Source organism: Peromyscus maniculatus, chromosome 1 (assembly GCF_049852395.1).
Source record: "Peromyscus maniculatus bairdii isolate BWxNUB_F1_BW_parent chromosome 1, HU_Pman_BW_mat_3.1, whole genome shotgun sequence".
In the NCBI taxonomy this organism is placed as follows: domain Eukaryota; kingdom Metazoa; phylum Chordata; class Mammalia; order Rodentia; family Cricetidae; genus Peromyscus; species Peromyscus maniculatus.
Genome location: NC_134852.1, coordinates 74,931,328 through 74,950,692, shown reverse-complemented (window position 1 = coordinate 74,950,692; position 19,365 = coordinate 74,931,328). Strand labels below are relative to the sequence as shown.

At 44.4% G+C, this 19,365-nt stretch overlaps 1 protein-coding gene across 5 annotated transcripts in view; it reads right to left on the bottom strand.

Annotated features, from left to right (window-relative positions):
• Otud7a (OTU deubiquitinase 7A) overlaps nt 1-19,365 on the bottom strand; it is a 304,503-nt gene that overhangs the window by 36,898 nt on the left and 248,240 nt on the right. For all 5 annotated transcript variants that reach the window (XM_076544154.1, XM_076544147.1, XM_076544135.1 and 2 more), the window contains one exon: nt 1,956-2,057. In XM_076544154.1, coding sequence (XP_076400269.1) covers nt 1,956-2,057 — 102 coding nt within the window. The remainder of the gene's footprint in view (nt 1-1,955; nt 2,058-19,365) is intronic.

Sequence of the window (19,365 nt, the reverse complement as noted above, 5' to 3'; positions counted from 1 at the left end):
TAAACATGCACTTGATAGTGAAAGTGTAAAACCCTACGTGGAAGTTTACTGAGATACAAAGAGTTTGCTATGCAAAGTATTTGAGTGACTTAATCTAGCTGTGTGGTTTCTTTTAAAGTTTTTATTTGTGATCCATAGTCATTAAGAATAAATAATAAGATTTTATGTTGTTTTCCACATGATGCCTCCAAAGTCTAGGTGCATTTTAGAATTACATAGTGCTTCCACTGGAAGCAGCTGCATTTCAGGTGTTCCACAGCCCATGGCACCGTCAGCTGCCGCACTGGAAAACACACGTCTCGGGATATCTTACGACAGTAGAAGCTTGCAAGTGATTCAACGGGCAAAATGGGGATTCCTGTCAGCGCCTGTATGCGAGTTTCCCCAAAAGTTCAGGTGATGGAATGTTTGGTCCTCAGGTGGCAGTTTTGAGAAACTGTGGAACTTTTGAGAAGTGAGACCTAACCAAGGAAGTTGCTGGGAAGTGAATGTTTTTTTAAAATTTCTAATTTAAAAAATTAATTTTTTTTAACTTGGAGATTTTTAAAAGTTTTTTGGAGAATTTCATTAGAGTGCTGTCTCCTCCCTCCAACTCCTCCTGTGTCTCCCTCCCCAGCTCCTTCTCAAATTCATGGCCTCTAATCTTTTTCATTGGTACATATACACTTAGAGATGTATAGATACCACCTGCTGAGTTCACCTAGTGTTGCTTATATGTATACATGACAGTTTAGGATTGGGTAATCTGTTAGGGAGCTCATCCCTGGAGAAGATCGACTCTGTTTCTTGGCAGCCTTTGCTTTTATCACCGTTGTTTTTGGAGGCAGGTCTCGCTGTCCAGCCCTGGTTATCGTGGAACTCACCATGTAGAACAGGCTGGGCTTGAACTCATAGCTATCTTCTCCCTAGTGCTGGGATTAAAGGTGCGCACCGCCAGGCATGCCTAATGGCAGTAGCAAAATGTGCTGGCCCTGCTGTGGGGAGGGAGCATGGAGTGACTGCCTGTGTCTTTCCCATGACCGCCATCATTACCACACACTCTAGGTCTCAGCGCCTCTGGGCCTCTCTGGGCCACATTCTGAGGCACTTTGCTCAGAGTTCTTTGCAGTGTCCTCTCAGCCTGCCTTGTACTGAGCAGGCCCCACTGGGGTCTAAATAATGTGTGGGCCTGGCCCTTGATCAGGTCACATTTAACTGCAAGATATCTTGCCTAATGAGAGTCATGTTCTTATCCAGGGGTCTTGGTCCCTTGACAGAGACAGTCTCTAGGACTGATGGAGAGCCATGGACCTGATGTTCAGGCCCCTGGTACAAATCTAGACTTGCCTGTCACACAGAGTCAACCCTGTGCATGGGAGGGAGGACCGATTCTAGGAAGTCCACTGAGACCCCGAGTATCTCATATTGCCATGCACACCTGTATATCTGCTGATGTGGCTCCCTGGGGAAGGTAGTGAATGCATGTGCTCTGGACCTGACTGTCGTTATCTGAGTATGCCTACATCTGTCTTCTTCTCATCACAGACTGCTGTCCACAGGCAGCCCCTAAACTACCCCGTGCCACACACTGCCCCCAAGTCTTCCTGCTGGAGCCGCATCCAGCATAGCTCTGCCTCTGAACACCCCGCCATTTCACGCTTTGTGTTTTGTCTGTGCTGTCTCCTGCCTATAGTGTCTTTCAAGTCTCAGTAAAGACACGGCATCCTCTGGGACATCCCCTTAGATTGCTTCATAGTGCCCTCTTCTCTAGCTGCTGTCCTTGAAGCTCCTGCTCAAGGTCTCCTGGCAAGACAGGTATTTACCCCACAGTGTTCTGTCTTGTCACCAACCCAGCCTGACCAGAAGGGCCAGGATGTCACTGGCATTCTGATGACAGCATGAGCGGCTCTCCTTGTCAACCATGCATCAAACAGCCCCAGAGCCCTGTGGGCCTCTCTTGGTGCCAGGGTGCTTACCCAGTGAGGCGGCGTGTAAGAGGCAGTTCCCATCCCCTGTCGTGGCCAAAGGAAGAAGCCTTTTACAGCTCGTGCACACAGTAGACCACCAGTTCAGGCGACCTGGAAAGGAAGTTCACTTTAGTTCAGAAAGGAAGAAAACAGGTGTGTGTGTGTGTGTGTGTGTGTGTGCTGCAAGTCCCCTGTATTAATGGAAGATTTTTTTTTTCAAACTATAAAGAGAAAAATGGGGTGAGGGTGGGGTAAAATAAACTTTTCTTCTCCTGAGACCAAAAGTTACATTGTTTTTCTCAGTGTTTGTAGAATATTTAAGACAACTAGGTGAATGGTGAAGAATAAGAGACCATGGAAGCAGAAAGACATATACTCTTCCTTAAAGGTAGTTAAATCTCAATACCAGTGAGCTTTGACAAGGCAGTGTATGCACTGTAACACCCAGAACAAGTATCAATGAGAAGGGACTGAGTCACACTCAATCCAATCCTAGTTGGGCATGGTTGGCACATGCTTGTAATCAGTACTGAGTTGGGGCAGGAGGATTGCATACTTGGGGCCGGTCTGAGCTGTCCAGTGAGATCTTGTTTCAAAGACTGACCAACCAACCAACCAACCAACCAACCAACCAACCAACCAACCAATATGGTCATTGATACCAAAACTTGGTGAAGATACCAAGAAATATAGGCAGAAATCTCTCATGAATATGCTGCAGAATTTTCAGCATGTAAAGCAAACAGCTCTCAGATATAGACACCAAGAATTACGCAGTGTGACCATGTGAGGCTAACTCTAAGGGTGAAAAGTTGGCTCAATACTAAAATATCGATTAATTAACATAATCCATCATAATAAGCTTCAGAAGAAGCAGTTCAGATCATTATAATACAAATGGAGAAAAACTATTTAACAAAAGTCAATACTCACATTTGTGATTAAGACTAGGGAGGAGCTCCCTGAACTTGACAAAGAACACCTGCAAGCCCATGCAGCATTCTGAATGATGAAGAAGAAGTGCTTTTCTCCTAAATGAGGGGAAGCCCAGGATACCCACTCTTATCACTGTGCGGGCCCTCGTACCAGAATCTGGTTGGATTTAGGACCCACTCCATGATACAGGACACATACTTGGTACTGTTAACTGGAGTAAGAATCTGTGGTTGGTAGGGAAGGTCATAGACCTTAACCTACTATTATTCTGCTAAATGAACATAGTATCAAACTGTTCTTTAAATACTTATCTTTATACCCCTAGATTGGTGCAGATCTCAGCCCTCATCAGAGAAGCCTCCTTTTTTTTCAATAGATGGATATTAATATAGAGACTAATAACTGGTCCAAGTGCAGAGAATAAGAGACTGCAGTGCTCAGCCCTCAGTGGGACTCTATATCAAACCTCCAAGCTCCGGGACCATCATGGAAGGGGGCAGACAGATGATGAAAGAGTCAGAGGCTGTGCAGGACTGCTGGAAACAGTGTTCTCCTGACATGGCAGCCCCGCCACACACAAGAACCCACGGCAGCGTTGGCTGCATGTAAGAAGCTTGCACAGGAGCAGGCAAGGCACAACTCCAGCATAGGCAGCAGAGGTCACCAGTCCCAACCCCGGCCGAGGAGCTATGGGCGGCTGCTGGCGGAAGGAGAGCCAGTGTTTCCCAGGGCTGTGGCCCTGATAGGCTCCCTGTTCCTGGGGACGCTGTACAGCCATGTGTATACTGTCTACACTTGTCAGATCCAGCGGGTTAGAGAAAAGAGTAAACACGATTAGGAGGGAGAAGTGGTGCCGGGGCTGCGGCAGGTGGAGCACTCAGAGGAGTGCTCCACTCAGAGGAGTGCTCCACTCAGAGGAGTGCTCCACTCAGAGGAGTGCTCCACTCAGAGGAGTACTCCACTCAGAGGAGTGCTCCACTCAGAGGAGCAGCGGGGGTGGGCTTGAGCAGGACACATCGTTTGTGTTTATGAAGTGTGCAATTTAAAAACAAAGGGAAGCTGTATTTTAGAAAGGCAAGTAACCAATAAAACCTGAAAGAAAAACAAAATCAGAACACTTAAAGTCCCCGATTATGTAATTGATTATGAAGAAACAGTATTCACAATCATGTAAACTTACTGCAGAAAAGACAAATCAAAGGAGCAAACGTGGATTTGAAAACAGACCTATGGCTATGGCCAAGCAATCTTCTACAAATCTGTGTGGATTATCAGCAGAGGAATGAAATTAGCCTCCACCAAGAGGTGCAAGGGTTGGTGGATACATGGGAAAAGACCTTCAATGTCAACTTTGCACCATAAGCACAAATTAATTAGAACTAAACCATAGCCATAACCATCAAACTAAACTTAGAAAGATTCAAGGGCCCGAGTAAAAAGTTGAACCTGTAATATGTCCTAGAAAAAAGGCAACATTATTGGGGTAGTCAGAGGAAAAAAACTAGCACATGACTTCATCAACATAAAAACTCGCTGTACACTCAAAGACATCACCACAAAGTGAGGGGACATGCCTTTGAGAGGGAGTGGCAGATTGACAGAGCAAACAACCAAATAACAATGGGCATGAGACTTAACAAGAATTTGATCATAAAGGAATTATAGATGGTCAAAAAGGACACAAAAGAAGCCAGGCGTGTTGGCACATGCCTTTAATCCCAGCACTCGAGAGGCAGAGGCAGATGGATCTCTGTAAACTTGAGGCCAGCCTGGTCTACAGAGTGAGTTCCAGGACAGCCAGGGCTATAAAAAGAAACCCTGCCTCAAAAAAAAAAAAGAAAAAAAAAACACAAAATGTCCTTAAAACTAATATCCATAAAATAACACAGATTCAACTATAGAAAGCTACTACTTCACACCCTTAAGATCAGTCTGTCACAGTGAGCACTGGAGTCACACAGCAACTAGACCTCTCATGTCACAGCTGGGAAAGGAAATGGTAGAATGATCTTAGAAACCCTTTGGTAATCACTAACAAAGCTAAGTGTATGTATGCCACGTGATCCAAAAATTCTATTCTTCATTATTTACCCGGGAGAAATGAAAATGGAAGGCATGCACAAGCTCGCTCAGAGCAACCTACTTCTCCAAGCCAGTTGCTAACAAATCGGAGGTATTGTTTCCGACATAATCAACACTTAGTAATGATGATCTTGGGCTATGCCTTTAGTGAATCTGTATTAGTCTATTTTCTGGTACTATAACAAATTGTACTTGAAGCTGAAAACAAACCAAATGTGTTTATTTAGCATACATATTTTTATTCTTGACAATTTCGTATATATTCTTGACTATATATATAAAACGAATTTTGGCCATTTTTATCTCTACCTCCCTTTCTCATTCCCCTCCCTCTCCTACTGAAGTCCCCCTCCTCCCCAGCAAGTTCTCCTTCAACTCTGACAAGTGTGTGAGCTAACTAGTGTTGCCTGCACAAGCATGGACAAGCAGTTATTTACTGGAGCATGGGCAACTTACCAGTGGCTACACCATTGGACAAAGAGCCATCCCACTGCCTCAGCCACCTTTAACTGTCAAGTGTCCCTCAGAGAGGGCTGGGGCCTCAGGAGTCTCTCCCTAGCCCATGATGAAATGTTGATAGCCAAATCTTGCAGAACACAGATTTCTGAGGCTGAAAGTCCAGGACCAGGCAGATGTATCTGAAGGCCTCACTGCTGGATGACATTATGTTAGGAACACATGTGGGAGGAACAGAGCAGTCACATACTGAGACAGGAAGCCAGAAGGATCCAGGGGTCAGGCTCATTCTTTTATAATGATTTGTTATCGTGGGAAAGAGCCAGGGTCCCATAGTAATCACATTAATTCCTTCTGCAAGCACTACCTCAAATGACCAGACCTTCTGTTAGACCTTATGACCTAGAGGTACACCTGCCACCTAGCAACCCTAGGCACCAAGCTTCTGAAGTATGAACTCTAGAGACACACTGAAACCATAGCACCATATGGTCCAGCAATTCACCCTGGTATTTAGGGGTGAATACGATTTGCACAGAATATCCCCAGCAGCCGGACTTCTCCACAGACCATTTTCTGACAGGTCTGGGATTGCATCTTGGATACTCGACATGGGGATCTGGGTCAAGATATCCCCATTCACTCTCTCTCGGGAAGCTCCTAGACAGCATCACCCAAACGTGAGATGGGGTGAGCTACACAGGAGGGAGCCAGACTGTCGCCAGGATGGTGACCCCTCCATCTGGATAGAGTGCATCTGCACTTCACTGCTGTTCAAAAGAATACCTTAGGATCATCTGACAATGGCATGCATATGCCATGTAGGTGACACAAACATTCATAAGCTGCTTCTTGGATATTAAAATTGTTCAAGTTTATGAACCAAGTTGATATATGTTCATGTATCTAAACATGTACTTTTACATGTTTATGTATGTTTGTATGTGTGTATATATATTTGAATTATGTTTATATATCATTTCTTATATTATGTAAAACTACTAATATTATATATACCATTGTATATTATATTATGTTAATTATATTATATTTTACTTAAGGGATAAAGTACAGTACTTAGACACCCCTTTCGACACTTTGTGAACTTCACTTGAATAAGAACACTTACTATAGATATTCCAAGAAGTTGTTAAAAAACATTTCAGTTGACTTTAAGGGAATAAGCCATGTGTGGTGGCTCATGTCTACAATCCCAGCACTTGGGAGACATAAGGACTGCCTTGAGTTTGAGGCTAGCCAGGGCTACACAATGAGTTCCAGGCCAGTCTGGGGTACAGAGAGAGACTCTGCCTCAAAACAAAACAGAACAGAACAACCCCCCCCAACCCCAGAAAAACCCAAAGAGCAACAAAAAGAGAGAAACCCTGGCAGGTATTGACCAACTGCAGAGAAATGCTCACTGGTCTTTGTTTCACTTCCTGCTAGTGAAATAAAACTGACTTTAACAGAAGGTGTTAATGCTTTCGAAACAAAAACAGTGAAATACGAGGGGAAAGATTCCAACTCAGTTGTAAATTAAGGTTCTCAACAGTGTATTCAGAGCCAGCATGTTACCCAAGTTTAATATAATGAGCTTGTCAGCATTTTGTTAAACTGGTCTCTGATCTGCTCCCCAGTGCGGCCTGACAAACACTCAGTAGTTCTGTTTTGATGGCACAAACGATGCCCTTAACTGTAAATGAAATCTCTATTACATGTACTAAAATGCACACCACAAAATGAAGTGGATATGAAGATGCTAATGCATATGCTAACAATGGGCACATCCGTACCACCTGCAAATCATCTTATTGAAGCTGAATGAGAAAGGTTATTAGGAGCCTTAATGAACAGTATCCATGGATGGCCTGTTGGAGACATAAGTGGGAATAATATTCAAGCACTTAGTGACTTTTTGTTTCTAGGCTGTGTAATAGCAATCTGTCTCACTTGACTTGTAAAAGTCTCTTTATAAAGTTCCAGGCTGGGAGATATTAAAGCTATGTTACTGCAAATTAAAAGTAAGTGATAAGATTTGTTTTAACAAAGGCATACTAAGTGGCACATTTAATCTGAGGTAGGCATCCCAGTCCACACCCTGAGAGCATCTGAAGTGCAATGGCTCCCAGTAACCGTCGTGAGCAGTGGTGGGGTGGGGGAAGGGCGTGTGCTTGGTTGGTTTTTGTCAGCTTACACGCATCCTAGTCACCTGGAAAAAGGGCAGCTCAACTGAGGGGTTGCCTTCATCAGACTGGCCCGGGGGCATGTCTGTTGGGGGGCATTTTCTTGATTAATGATTGATGTAGGAGAACCCAGCTCACTGTGTGGGTGCCACCCCAGACAGGTGGTCCTGGGGTATATAAGAAAACAGGTTGAGCAAGCCAAGGGGAACAAGCTAGTGAGCAGCATTCCTTTGTAGTTCCTGCCTCTTCTGCTTGAGTTCCTGCCCTGAGTGTGATGGACTGTGAACAGAAGTATAAGCCAAATAAACTCCCTCCTCTCCAAGTTGTTTTTGGTTACGGTGTTTATCTCAGGAACAGAAAGCTAACTAGGACAGGTAGTATGCCAATGAGGCAAGTGGTCTGCAGATATGAAGAAGAGCCTCCAGTGTGTCCAAAACCATAGCTTTCTCCTCCCATTTTTTTTTTTTTAATAAAGCAGAGTGGGAAGAACACCTGTTGGCCAGGTTAGTGTGTCTTTCCACCCCCTCTGTGTCTTTGTATTTTACAGAGAGGGAAACTGGGACCAACAGAGAGTAAGAGTATATAAACGTGTACATGCTAAAAGGAGACACTGTTCATCTCAGCCAGATCAGATCGGGACCAGTGATGGTCTCGTCTACTTGGAAGCATGTGCTCTGCTTGAGAACTTGAGTTTGAATCCCCAGCATCCACGAAAAAGTCAGACATGGCTGTGCACTCCTATAGTGCCAGCATTGAGGGACAGAGAGGCTGATCCTGGGATCATGCTGGCTAGTCACAATGCCAAGTGTCAGGTGCAGTGAGAGACCTCATATCAACCCAGCAAGGTGGACAGCCCTGAAGACACCTGATCTGCTCTGACTTCCACATGTTCATGCATGGGCCCAGAGACCCATGTACTCATATACATTTACCATACATAAACCATAAACACACACACACACACACACACACACACACACACACGCATGCACACACGCACGCACGCACAAACAAAAGCTACACATTTTTTCATAAGGACCAGAAGCTTGGAGAGTTCTTGGTTAAGATGGCAGGTTGGAAACTGCCTCAGTTGGATGCTCTGAAGGAAAAGAGCTGAGATAATAAATTCTATTCCAAATTGGGAAAGATTGGAAGAGCATTTGACTGAAAAGTGCAGAGAAACTGAAGATGTAGAGAAAAGGAGAAACTTGTACATGGCTCCTCTCCAGCCACTTCCTGAGAGGCATGGGGGCCAAAGCAGAAGCTTTCCAAGGTCAGCAGGAGCCCTGGAGAAAGACAGGCAGCTCTACCTCAGAACAAGCCCATAGTTCCTGAAAGCCTTCAACCCAGGCAGGAGTTGTGGCTTGAATGTGAAAAGTTCCCCAGAAGCTGCATTTTGAATATCTGGTCCCCAGCTAGTGACACTTTTGAGAGGGTGTAGAAACTTTATGACATGTGACCCAGCTGGTGGAAAGGGGTCTCTGGGGGCAGCAGCAGTTCTGATTGTGGCCTGAGATGCCCAAGAGCTCTGCTTCCTGATCTGCAAAGGTATGAGACACCTCCACCCCATGTTCCCATTGCCATGATTCCACCATGATGTCACTGCCATGATGGCTGAAGCTATGGACCCAAAGGAGGCTTTCCTCTCATTTAACTAACACAGAGACTGCTTCGTGTGTGTCAGCAGTCACGGAGAGGTCTGTTTTGTCACCCTCCGAGTCTTGGAGGGCTGTGGCCTTTTAGAGAGGGAAACTATTATTTAAGGCTAAGTTACCCTGGGGGTGGGGAAGATAAGCAGGGACAATCACAAGCCACTGAGCCTGGGATCAACCTGCCACAGCCCCAGGTGACTGACAATAGAAGGCAGTTATGGAGAGGAACAGGGCTGTCAGGGTCAGGGGCACACGGAGTTCAGGTGGCAGGAGGTTTGGCTGAAACAGTGAAAGGTATGGGGGCAGGGAGCCTTACTGTCTGCTAATAGCTGAGTCTGTCACATGAGGATAATGACGAATCGATAGCCTTGACTTGGCCATCAGCCAGGAGCCCTTCCTGGGATCTCGGAGAACTCTGAAGCTCCAGAGGAGATGTTTGACTTCTGCCGGCTTCTTACACGGTGTTTAGTGCTGAGCAGGGTTTCACACGGTGTTTAGTGCTGAGCAGGGTTTCAAAGCAAGGAGACTAGTGCTCTGGATGGTTCTGCCCCCACTGCTGGGCTGGCTCCCTCCACTCCCTTAGCCTTAGGAGACCCGCTCTGGCTTGGACATCCGCCATCCCAAGGTATTGTGTGAAGGCAGCAAGCTTAGCTCACAGCCTGCATAGCTAACTGTGTCCAGCAGAGGTTCTGGGTCCATAAAGGAAAAGAAACCCCTGAAGGAGAAACAGTTGTGGCACACACATGACACTGGATCGCTCCACACCAGGCCCTAGCTCAGTGGGCCAGAAAGACAAGAGTCAACCTTAGGTGATGTCCCCAACTACCCAGAAAACGCCAACGTTGGAGGACCCACAGAGTTGTACCGATACTTGATTATTTCCTTGTGTCTCATCTTTTTATTTTAGTATTGTTTACTAGTATTTTAACCTTATTTTTCTCTTTGTTATCTAATTGAACTGACACATTTTTCTTCATTGTGCACTTAAATATTTTTATCTTTGGTTTTTTCTTTTGTCTCTCATGACATTTTTCTTTATTTTCTTTTCTTTAACATTCTTCTCCTTTCTGACCTCTTTCCATGTTCCTTCCCTTTACTTCATTCATTTAATAGTTTTTTATTTTTACTCTAAATAATTTAAACTTCATAGTACAGTCCACTGTACTTTTCTTTGGTTGCTTATTAATGGTTTAAATTAGTTTTAAGTACATTTCTATGGCATCTTTGGATCAAGGTTGTTGATGTTATAATGGTTTGTTTTCTTCTCTCTGAATGGTATTGGGGATTGGATCCTTAAGAGTAGGGTGCACAATAAGATCCCTAAGTAAAATGAAGAGGCAACCAAAGCAACAGCATTGCCACCTGCAACACAGAAACACAGGGCACCTGAGAAAATGGGCAAACATGATAACCTTGAAAGACTGTAAATCCTCAGTCCCTGCCTCTAAAGATACTACAGGGTTAAAACGCCGGAAAAAGAACCCAAAGTCTACTTGTAAAAATCATCAACACCTAAAACAGGAACAAACAGGCAGCTGAATGCAGTAGACAATTAATTCAGAATGTGAATAAGAAAGTTTACAAAAAAGAATGTTGTCAACATGGCTGAGAAATTCAAACATTTTTGAAAATCCAGCCAATCAAAACTACTTGGAGATTTCATCTTACACTACTCAGAATGGCTAAGGTCAATAAAACAAACGACAGCTCATGCTGTCGAGGCTGTGGAGTCAGGGGAGCACTCATCCATTGTTGGCAGGAGTACAGCCACTGGGGAAATCAGTGTAAAAATTCCTCAGGAAGATGGGACTCAATCTACCTCAGGATGCAGCTATATCATTCCTGGACAGATACCCAAAGGACGCTTCATCCTACTACAATTTGACACTTGCTCAACCATGTTCATTGCTGCTCTATTTAGAACCGCCAGAAACTGGAAACAGCCCAGATGTCTGTCAATGAAGGAAAGAATGGACAAAGAAAATGTGGTGCATTTACACAATGGCATATTACTTAGCTGTTAAAAAATGAAATCATAAAATCCACAGGTAAATGGATGGGATTAGAAAAAAAAATAATCCTGAGTGAAGTAACCCAGAAAGACAATTATGTTACATATTTGCTTATATGTGGATATTAGCTGTTAAGTCTTCAGTAAGCAAAAGCTACAATTAATATAGTCACAGAAGTTAGATATAGAATAAGGGACTAGTGAGGGAGGGATGGATCTCCCTAGGAAGGGGAAACAGAACAGACAGTTATGCATGGATGTGGGGGGGCAGGAAATGGATGCTCAGATGGGGAAAGAGAGGGAGGAGGGAGGGAGGGAGGGAGCACAGAGAGGGACAGCTAAAGCGACAGCTATTTGAGGAGTCATATGGAAACCTAATACAGTAGAAGCTTCTTAAAATGCATGCATGTATGAAGGCAATCTAAATGAAATTGCCAAATAATGGGGGAGACTGAGCTCCAACTGGACACCTCTCGTTACCAAATGAAGCTTCCAGTACAGGGAATGGATTATATCTAATTGAGTTGATGGCCAAAGGGGCCCCATGGGAAACCCTAAACAACCCAGGTTATTGTCCAGTCTATTGATGGTTCTCTACAAGCTGATGGTAAGGTCCCACTGCTGAAGACAACACCCACACAGAGATGTGGAGCTGGTGCCTACCTAGAGTCTTCACCCCTTTGGACCAGTGTTTATGGTACTGGGAGGTAACCTGAACGCTACCAAAGGAGAAAGGTAAATCATGCTACAAACCCTTCTTTGATCTACAGGTATGATCTGGCTGCAAAAAATGTGTTAGTACAACAGCTTGTGAAAGTAACTGACCAATATCTATTGGCTTGAAGACCCATTTCCATGAGATGGAACCCATCCCCAACACTGCTCAGGTGGCCAAGAACCTGAGACCAGATAAACAAGAGATCTGGGAGAAGACTGAATACTACAGCCATTGTGTAGAGACTGAGAGACCTTGGAAAACCCAGTTCTAAATAGGAGGCCTTTAACAAATTCTTCCACTCAGGGCTCAGGGAAGAGGAGGCAGTAAGACTGAGTCAGAGGGAATGGAGCACACCAAGGAAACAAGGCCTTCTAGACCCAGCAGCACTGACACACATAACTCTGAGAGACTGTGGCAGCATGCACAGGATCTGTGCAGGACCTGCAGAGGGTCCCAGAGCTTAATGGAGAAATGGACACAAGCTCCCATGCAAAATCTAGAAATTATCTACAACTGATAACCACATGCAAATGAAAGATAAGTTCTCTCCAATAGAGTCTCACTGGGAATACAAGTCTCTTTAGGGCAGGCTCCGTGCCCAGCAGTAGATGACCAACACAAAATGAATTCAATGGCATCTTTGGATGCTCTTTGTCAGGGTCCCCCTACCAGGTCCTTTGTGTATATATTATGGTTCCTGTTTTGTGTTTCTACAGGATTCCTTTGTGTACAAACATGTATGACTCTACATCTATATGTGTTTCTTGTGTTTTTTCTTTTGCTTGTTTGTTTTGTCCTGTTCCAGTTTGTTTGTTTTTGTTTTACCTGTTATCATCATCATCATCATCATCATCATCATCATCATCATCATCATCATTATTTTTAGATGCCTGCTTGTTTTCTAATGAGAAGCTGAAAGGTTGTGGATTCAGATGGGGAGAATCTCAGGAGTTGAGGGACAGGAACCATAATCAGAATATATTGTATGAACAGCAGCAGCTCCAAGCCATGACTTGTGGCTAGGGTGGACAGGACTCATCCAAGCATGCCTGGGGTTGGGCACCATTATGGTGAGTGAGTACAGGGTGGGAAGGTGGGACACAGAGAGAGGCAGAGAGGTTCATGGGCTGGGGAGAGAGGCAGATCTGAAGAAGTGAGGGTAGTGAGGAACAGGCTGACATGAATGGCTTGCTTGCTACCCAAGTCCATGGTGATGTGTGGGCCAGGGCTGCAGCCAAGGGCATGTCTGGGTTCATGGCCCTACTACAGCCAGGGTCTGTGTTGATGTCTGTAGTTCCTGATTCATTGACGGCCATGCCAATGCCAGGGGTCTGGACCATCACCTGGGACCATGTTGATGTCTGAGGGCCATGCTGTTGTGGGGACCATGCCAATCTGGGTGGCCTAAACTACCACCTGGGGCCATAGTGACATATAAGCCCAGGCTGCTGCCTATGACCCTGTCTGGGTCCATGGTCCTACCACAGCCAGTGTCTTTATTAATGTCTGTGGCCCATGTTGCCATCAATTGCCATATGGATGCCCAGGATCTAGGTCCCAACCTGTGGCCATATGGGTACCCAAGGGCCCGTGCTGCCACCAGGGCCATGCTGATCTGAGTGGCCTACTCTGTCACCTGGGGCAATGGTGTTGTCTGAGCCAGGACTGCTGCCGAGGGCCATGTCTGGGTCCGTGGCCTGGCCCTATAGTGGCCAGGGTCTGAGTTGATATTTGTGGCTCTTGTTACCACCGAGGGCCATGGAGATGCCTGGGGTCTGGTCAGCCACCTGAGACCATGTTAGTGTTCTAGGGCTATGCTGCTGCCAGGGTCATATGAATCTGGGTAGTCTGTGCTGCCACGGGGGGCATGGTGACATCCAGGCCTGAGCTGCTGCTCATACTAGATCTAACCCTGTTGTCCGGGGCACAAGTGAGCCACCCCTGAAGGCATGAGAGTAGGACAGCTGTCCCCTCCCTCTCTTGTATGCCCCCTATAGCAGCAATCTTGGGAGAGGACCCTGCACCTCACCTGGGCAAGACAGCGGAACTGTCCCTGGTGGTGTGAGTGTGGGTGAGCCGGACCCAAGGACCTGAGAGCAGGAGAACTGGCCCTGTCCCTTGCTGCAGGCTGTGTTGGGTGGGTTAGCAGAGGCAGTGCTGGATAGCTTGTCCCAGTGATGATGGGGGAGAGCTGGCAAGTTGACCAACCCAGCTACCACCCAGGTCCAGAACCAGTTGGCCCACCCCAACATCAACCTCATCTATGAACTGTTGGAGCATGCGAAGGGGACGGACCTACAGATCCAAAACTGCAGGATCTCCATGACGCAGGACAACAACAGGATATCCAAGAGGAGTCCCAGTGAGGGCCCATTATTGGTGATGTAGCAGAGGCCAGAGGCCTTGACCCAGACCCAATGACTCATGGCAATGAGCACTTGCAAATGAAGATAAATGGACGAAAGGGTAAACTGTGTGACTCACCAGGCCACACTACAGCTTCCACAATGAGATTCTCTCTCCTTTTTTGTTTTGTTTTTTTTTTTCTTTTAAATTTTGTTTTGTTTTGGAAGGAGTTTGCAGGGAGAAGATGGTGGGATCAGAATGCATAATGTGAAATCCGCAAAGAATCAATAAAAGTTAAAAAAAGAATATATTGTATGAAAAAACTATTTTCAATACAAGAAAAATAGGAAAAGAAAAACCAGGCAAAAGAAATGCATAAAATGAAAAAAAAAACAAACCAAAAACTCAAGTGCTAAATAAAATGATGAATAAACTGGGAAAAGCTATCCGAAGATATGAGTGATATCTGAATGTCTCTAGTTTCAAGAACAAAGTGAAATAGGCAATTTTACAAAGCAGGTGAGAAACTCCAGAGTCCTGTCAGGAGAGACTGGCTCAGCTAGAGAGGCTCCCCGCTCTCAGCGAGAGGTTGCACCAAGAGCCCAGGGTGAGAACAGTGGCTAACGACAGACAGGAGCAGAAAATCTGCACCATGATTTCAGTAGGGCACAGAAAAAAGAGTAGGACCCAGACAAGAGGTGTGCACCGGTATCAGTAGCACAAGGGTATGCTGGGCAAACTCTCCTCTCAGCACTCAGCACTAGACTGGAACAGCTGTGGAACCCCATCTTAAGGAGACCCCTGCTGCATCAGTGGTCCAAGATCTGCTGCAAATCCTCAATCCTGGGAAACACAGACACAGAACTCTGAAGCCTTTCCAGATAACACTGCTAGACTGTGGGGAAGAAACTTCCTGTCAGAGCTGCACAGAATTTCAACGAGGTGGAACCCAGCTGAACCACACTGGCTCCAAGTAGAGTGCTGGACATTGGAAAGCAGTGTACAAAGGCCAGGCCTACATTCACAACTTGATTCCTGAAGTTTTTTTTTAAGAGGTGTGACCAGCATCTTCCACTGAAAGGACCAGCGTCTGTAATTCTGTATTCTGAAGGAAAGGCTCAGAGGCAGAAAAACATTCCAATAAGACACCAAGGGCTGACTAGGGATGTGACCACCATTTGCAACCCAACATCACACAGGGGTGTAACAGGCTTCTGGAAACTAGGGAAGGGAATCTTTGGTCTTCCTCTGTTTATCTTTCCACTCATCCACAGTAACTCATATATTCATAACACAGAACCATCAGTGTCCTTTACTTCCTAAAATGATTGATATATAAGAGATGATTTTTTTACCTGATTTGATATATTACTATATATTCATAATGATTGTGTTTATAGACAGCATTCTGTTCTCAGAGGATTGGGGGATTGACTATGGTGCCCTGAATATAAGTCCAGCAAAGGGAAACAACACTTCAAGTATATTATAGTCTGGTCCCTCTTGAACATTGGAAATACTTACACAGAATTAATTTAAATAAAAATTCAACCAATGGCCTAACCCTAGATGCATAAGTCTCAATGCAAAAAGCTAACAGACGAACAACTAAAAAACCCACATTTGAAACAAGAAAAATCAAGGTAGCAATGACTTCTCCAAAAATTACCAATCTGACAGTAATGACCTCCAATAAATTTGACAAAATAACAAGTAGTTCAAAAGAAAAATTATAGGTATGCTCAAAGAAACCAAAGAGGACCCAAGTAAACTTCTGAATGAATTCCAAGGGAACACAAAGAATTGAATGGAGTAAGGGAGTCAAAGTGTGGTACAAAGACTGAACACATGAAGTGATTATTGAAGAAAAAGCAAACTAAAACACTGGAAATGAAAATTCAATAAAACAAACAAAAGTCTCAGTAGAAAGACTCAGAAATACAATGAATATTAAGTCTTGAAGAGAAGAAAGAGGAATTGGAATACTAAGTCAATGTCAAAAATAAATAAATAAGAAGTTACAAATACAACATTTGATCTCTATAGGACACTTTGAAAAGACCAAATGTACAAATTATAGGCATTGAAGGAGAAGAGTGTTCTTGCTAAAGTCTTAGAAAACATTTTCAAAAAAAAAATAGAAGATATACTAGAATTATTTAGAATATCAAAGTGGACATGGCCAGAAAAGACCTTTCTATGTCACATTAAAATCAAACCATTAAATACAATGAACAAAGAGAGTATATTGACATTTGCAAAAAAGCCATCACCAGAGAAGCTTCCTCCTGTAGCAGAAGAGAACAAATACAGAGACCCACATACATTATATAGAGTGAGAGACCTTGGAACACTCAGCCCTAAATGGGATGTCTCCATCAAATCACTTCCCCAGGTTGCTCAGGGAACCTGGTGGAAGAGGAGGCAGGAAGTGTAAGAGTCAGAGGGGACACCAGGAGAACAAGGCCCTCTGAATCAACATGAGCAAAGCTCATATGAACTCACAGCCACCGAAGCAGCATGCACAGAGCTTACACAGGTCTGCACCAGGTCCTCTGCATGTATATTACAGCTTTCAGCTGAATATTTGCACGGGATTCCTGAGTGTGTAAATGAGTCAGCCTTTGATTCTTGTGCCTGCTCTTGTTCTCTTTTCCCTCTGTTGGCTTGTCTTGTCAAACTTCAATGTGATCGTTTTTATTTTATTTTATTATATTTTATTTAGTTATGTTTTAAAAAATTAATGAATGAATGAAAATCTACTCACTAGGGTAAAAGTTAACAACATAACTGCCATTTATACCTGCTTGGAGAGGGAAAATCAGTTTTCTCCAATGGAGTGACACTGGGTATACCAACCACTCCAGGACAGGCCTCATGTTCAGGAGTAGTGTGTGTGTGCATGCTTTGTGATATTTCATCTTGTTTTTTTAGGGGGGTTGTTGTTGTACTGGGTTTTGTTCTTTGAGAAATAACTTAAAGTTGGGTGCATAGGGGAGGGGAAGAATATGATCAAAAACGTTTAAAGTTAAAAACTGTTTCAACAACAGAAAAAGAGAAACAGAGTTGGTTCTTTGGAAGATAAACAAGATAGACAAAAACCTTAATCAAATAAACCAAAGGCAAGAGAGAAAACCCAATTAATAAATTTAGAAATGAAAAGGAAGACATTGCAGCAAATGTCATTGATATTCAGGAAAGCACGATATCTTAAAATTTGTAATCCACTAAATTGGAAAACTGAAATGAAAGGGATGACTTTCTAGATGCATGTGACCTACCAAAATCAAAGAAGGGACACACAGCTTTAACCGCTCTGTACCCAGCACTGAGATAGAAGCAATGATTTAAACTCCACCCCCCTCTCCCCCCTCCCCCACTACTTCTCCCTCTCCCAGCTGATTGCCTCCACTCTTCTTCTCAGGGTGGAACCTTGAAAAATTTTCCCGGTCACATTGGCATGTCAACTGGTGGTGTCATTATGTAAATCTTACTTATGTGGCCATTTTGTTGATATTTCACGGGTTCAGCCTCCCCGTCATACATAGAAGATGTTATCTAGCATCAGGCATCCTAGTCCTCTATTTCTTATAATCTTTCCTCCGGCCTTTGATTTTTCCAGAGCCATAGGTGTAAGGGTTAGACTGTGGATGTATCAATAGGAGCTGGGCACCCCATCGTCACTTGGTGTTTTTTTTGATTTGTTTTTGCATTTTATGGATCTTTGTAATAGTCTCTATATGTTGCAAAAAGAGGCTTCTTTGATGAGCAGTGAGAGCTTCACTTACTTGTTGGTGAGGGACAATCCCAAGTAGTCAGCCCTGAAGGGCTCTAGCTGGCCCAGGCTTGGCAAACATGGCACTAGCAGGCCTTGCCCTTCCCCCTCCCTCTCCCTTGTAAACCATAGATTACATCCCTACATCTAGCCACCAAGGTCTATTCCCTTATTTAAACTCCTTCTTATGCCAGATTCATTCCTGAGGCTGACTACCCAGGTCCAGCTATCAAAGTATTGAAGTTGAGCAATCAGAAGCCCACTTTGGTTCACTTAATTAACATGCCCCATCAGATTATGCCACCGCATCCTAGCCCATTCTAACACAGACCTTCTTCTTTCCTTTAAAAATTATACCTGAAAGGTCATTAGCTGCTGTTTTCTGCTTGAGTCAGAAATCATCCACATTTTAAAGAAATTCTTCTTTCATATATTACTTCCCAACCACACACAGTTTCCCCTCCCTCCCCTCCCCCCAGCCTCTACCTCCACCTCCCCTCCCCTCTAGAAAAGAGCAGGCCTCCCAGGGATATAATCAAACATGGCCTAGCAAGCTACAGTAAGACTGGACATATCACATCAAGGCTAGATGAGGGAATCCAGCAGGAGGAAGAGGGTCGCACAAGTAGACGAAAGAGTCCAAGACAGCCCCCACTCCCTCTGATAGAAATCACACAAGAACAGCAAGCTACGCAGGTATAATATGTGTAGAGGGCCTATGCTACAGTCCAAAGACCCGGAGAGGCTAAGTAACAAGGAGGGCTTTTGGAGGGGACACAAATATCTCCCTGGGAATGGGAAATAGAACAGATTTCACAGGTGGACTTGGGGCTGGTGTGGTTGGGAACAGGAGGGATCAGGTGGGGCAGGGAGGAGGGAGAAAATACGGGCATTGGGGGCATTTCGGGATCTCTCTGTGAAAATAGGTGTTTGAGTGTGGTTTGTGTCTAATCAGGGATCTGGGAGGGAGTCTCGACTGTGTGCGGGTCCCTTTAGGACCTAAATACATATATGTATGAGAGACACTCAGTAGGGTTTTTTTTTTTTTTTTTTTTTTTTTTTTTTTGTGTGTGTGTGTGTGTGTGTGTGTGTGTGTGTGTGTGTGTATGTATTTAACAATCATTTAAAAAGAAGAGTTGGTGGGCTGTCCAACCTACAACTACCCAGGCACAGGGTTATGAGTTGGCCCACCCCCAACATCTACTCCATCCATGTTCTGCTGGAGCATGTGAAGGGACCAGTTCTGCAGACCCAAAGCTG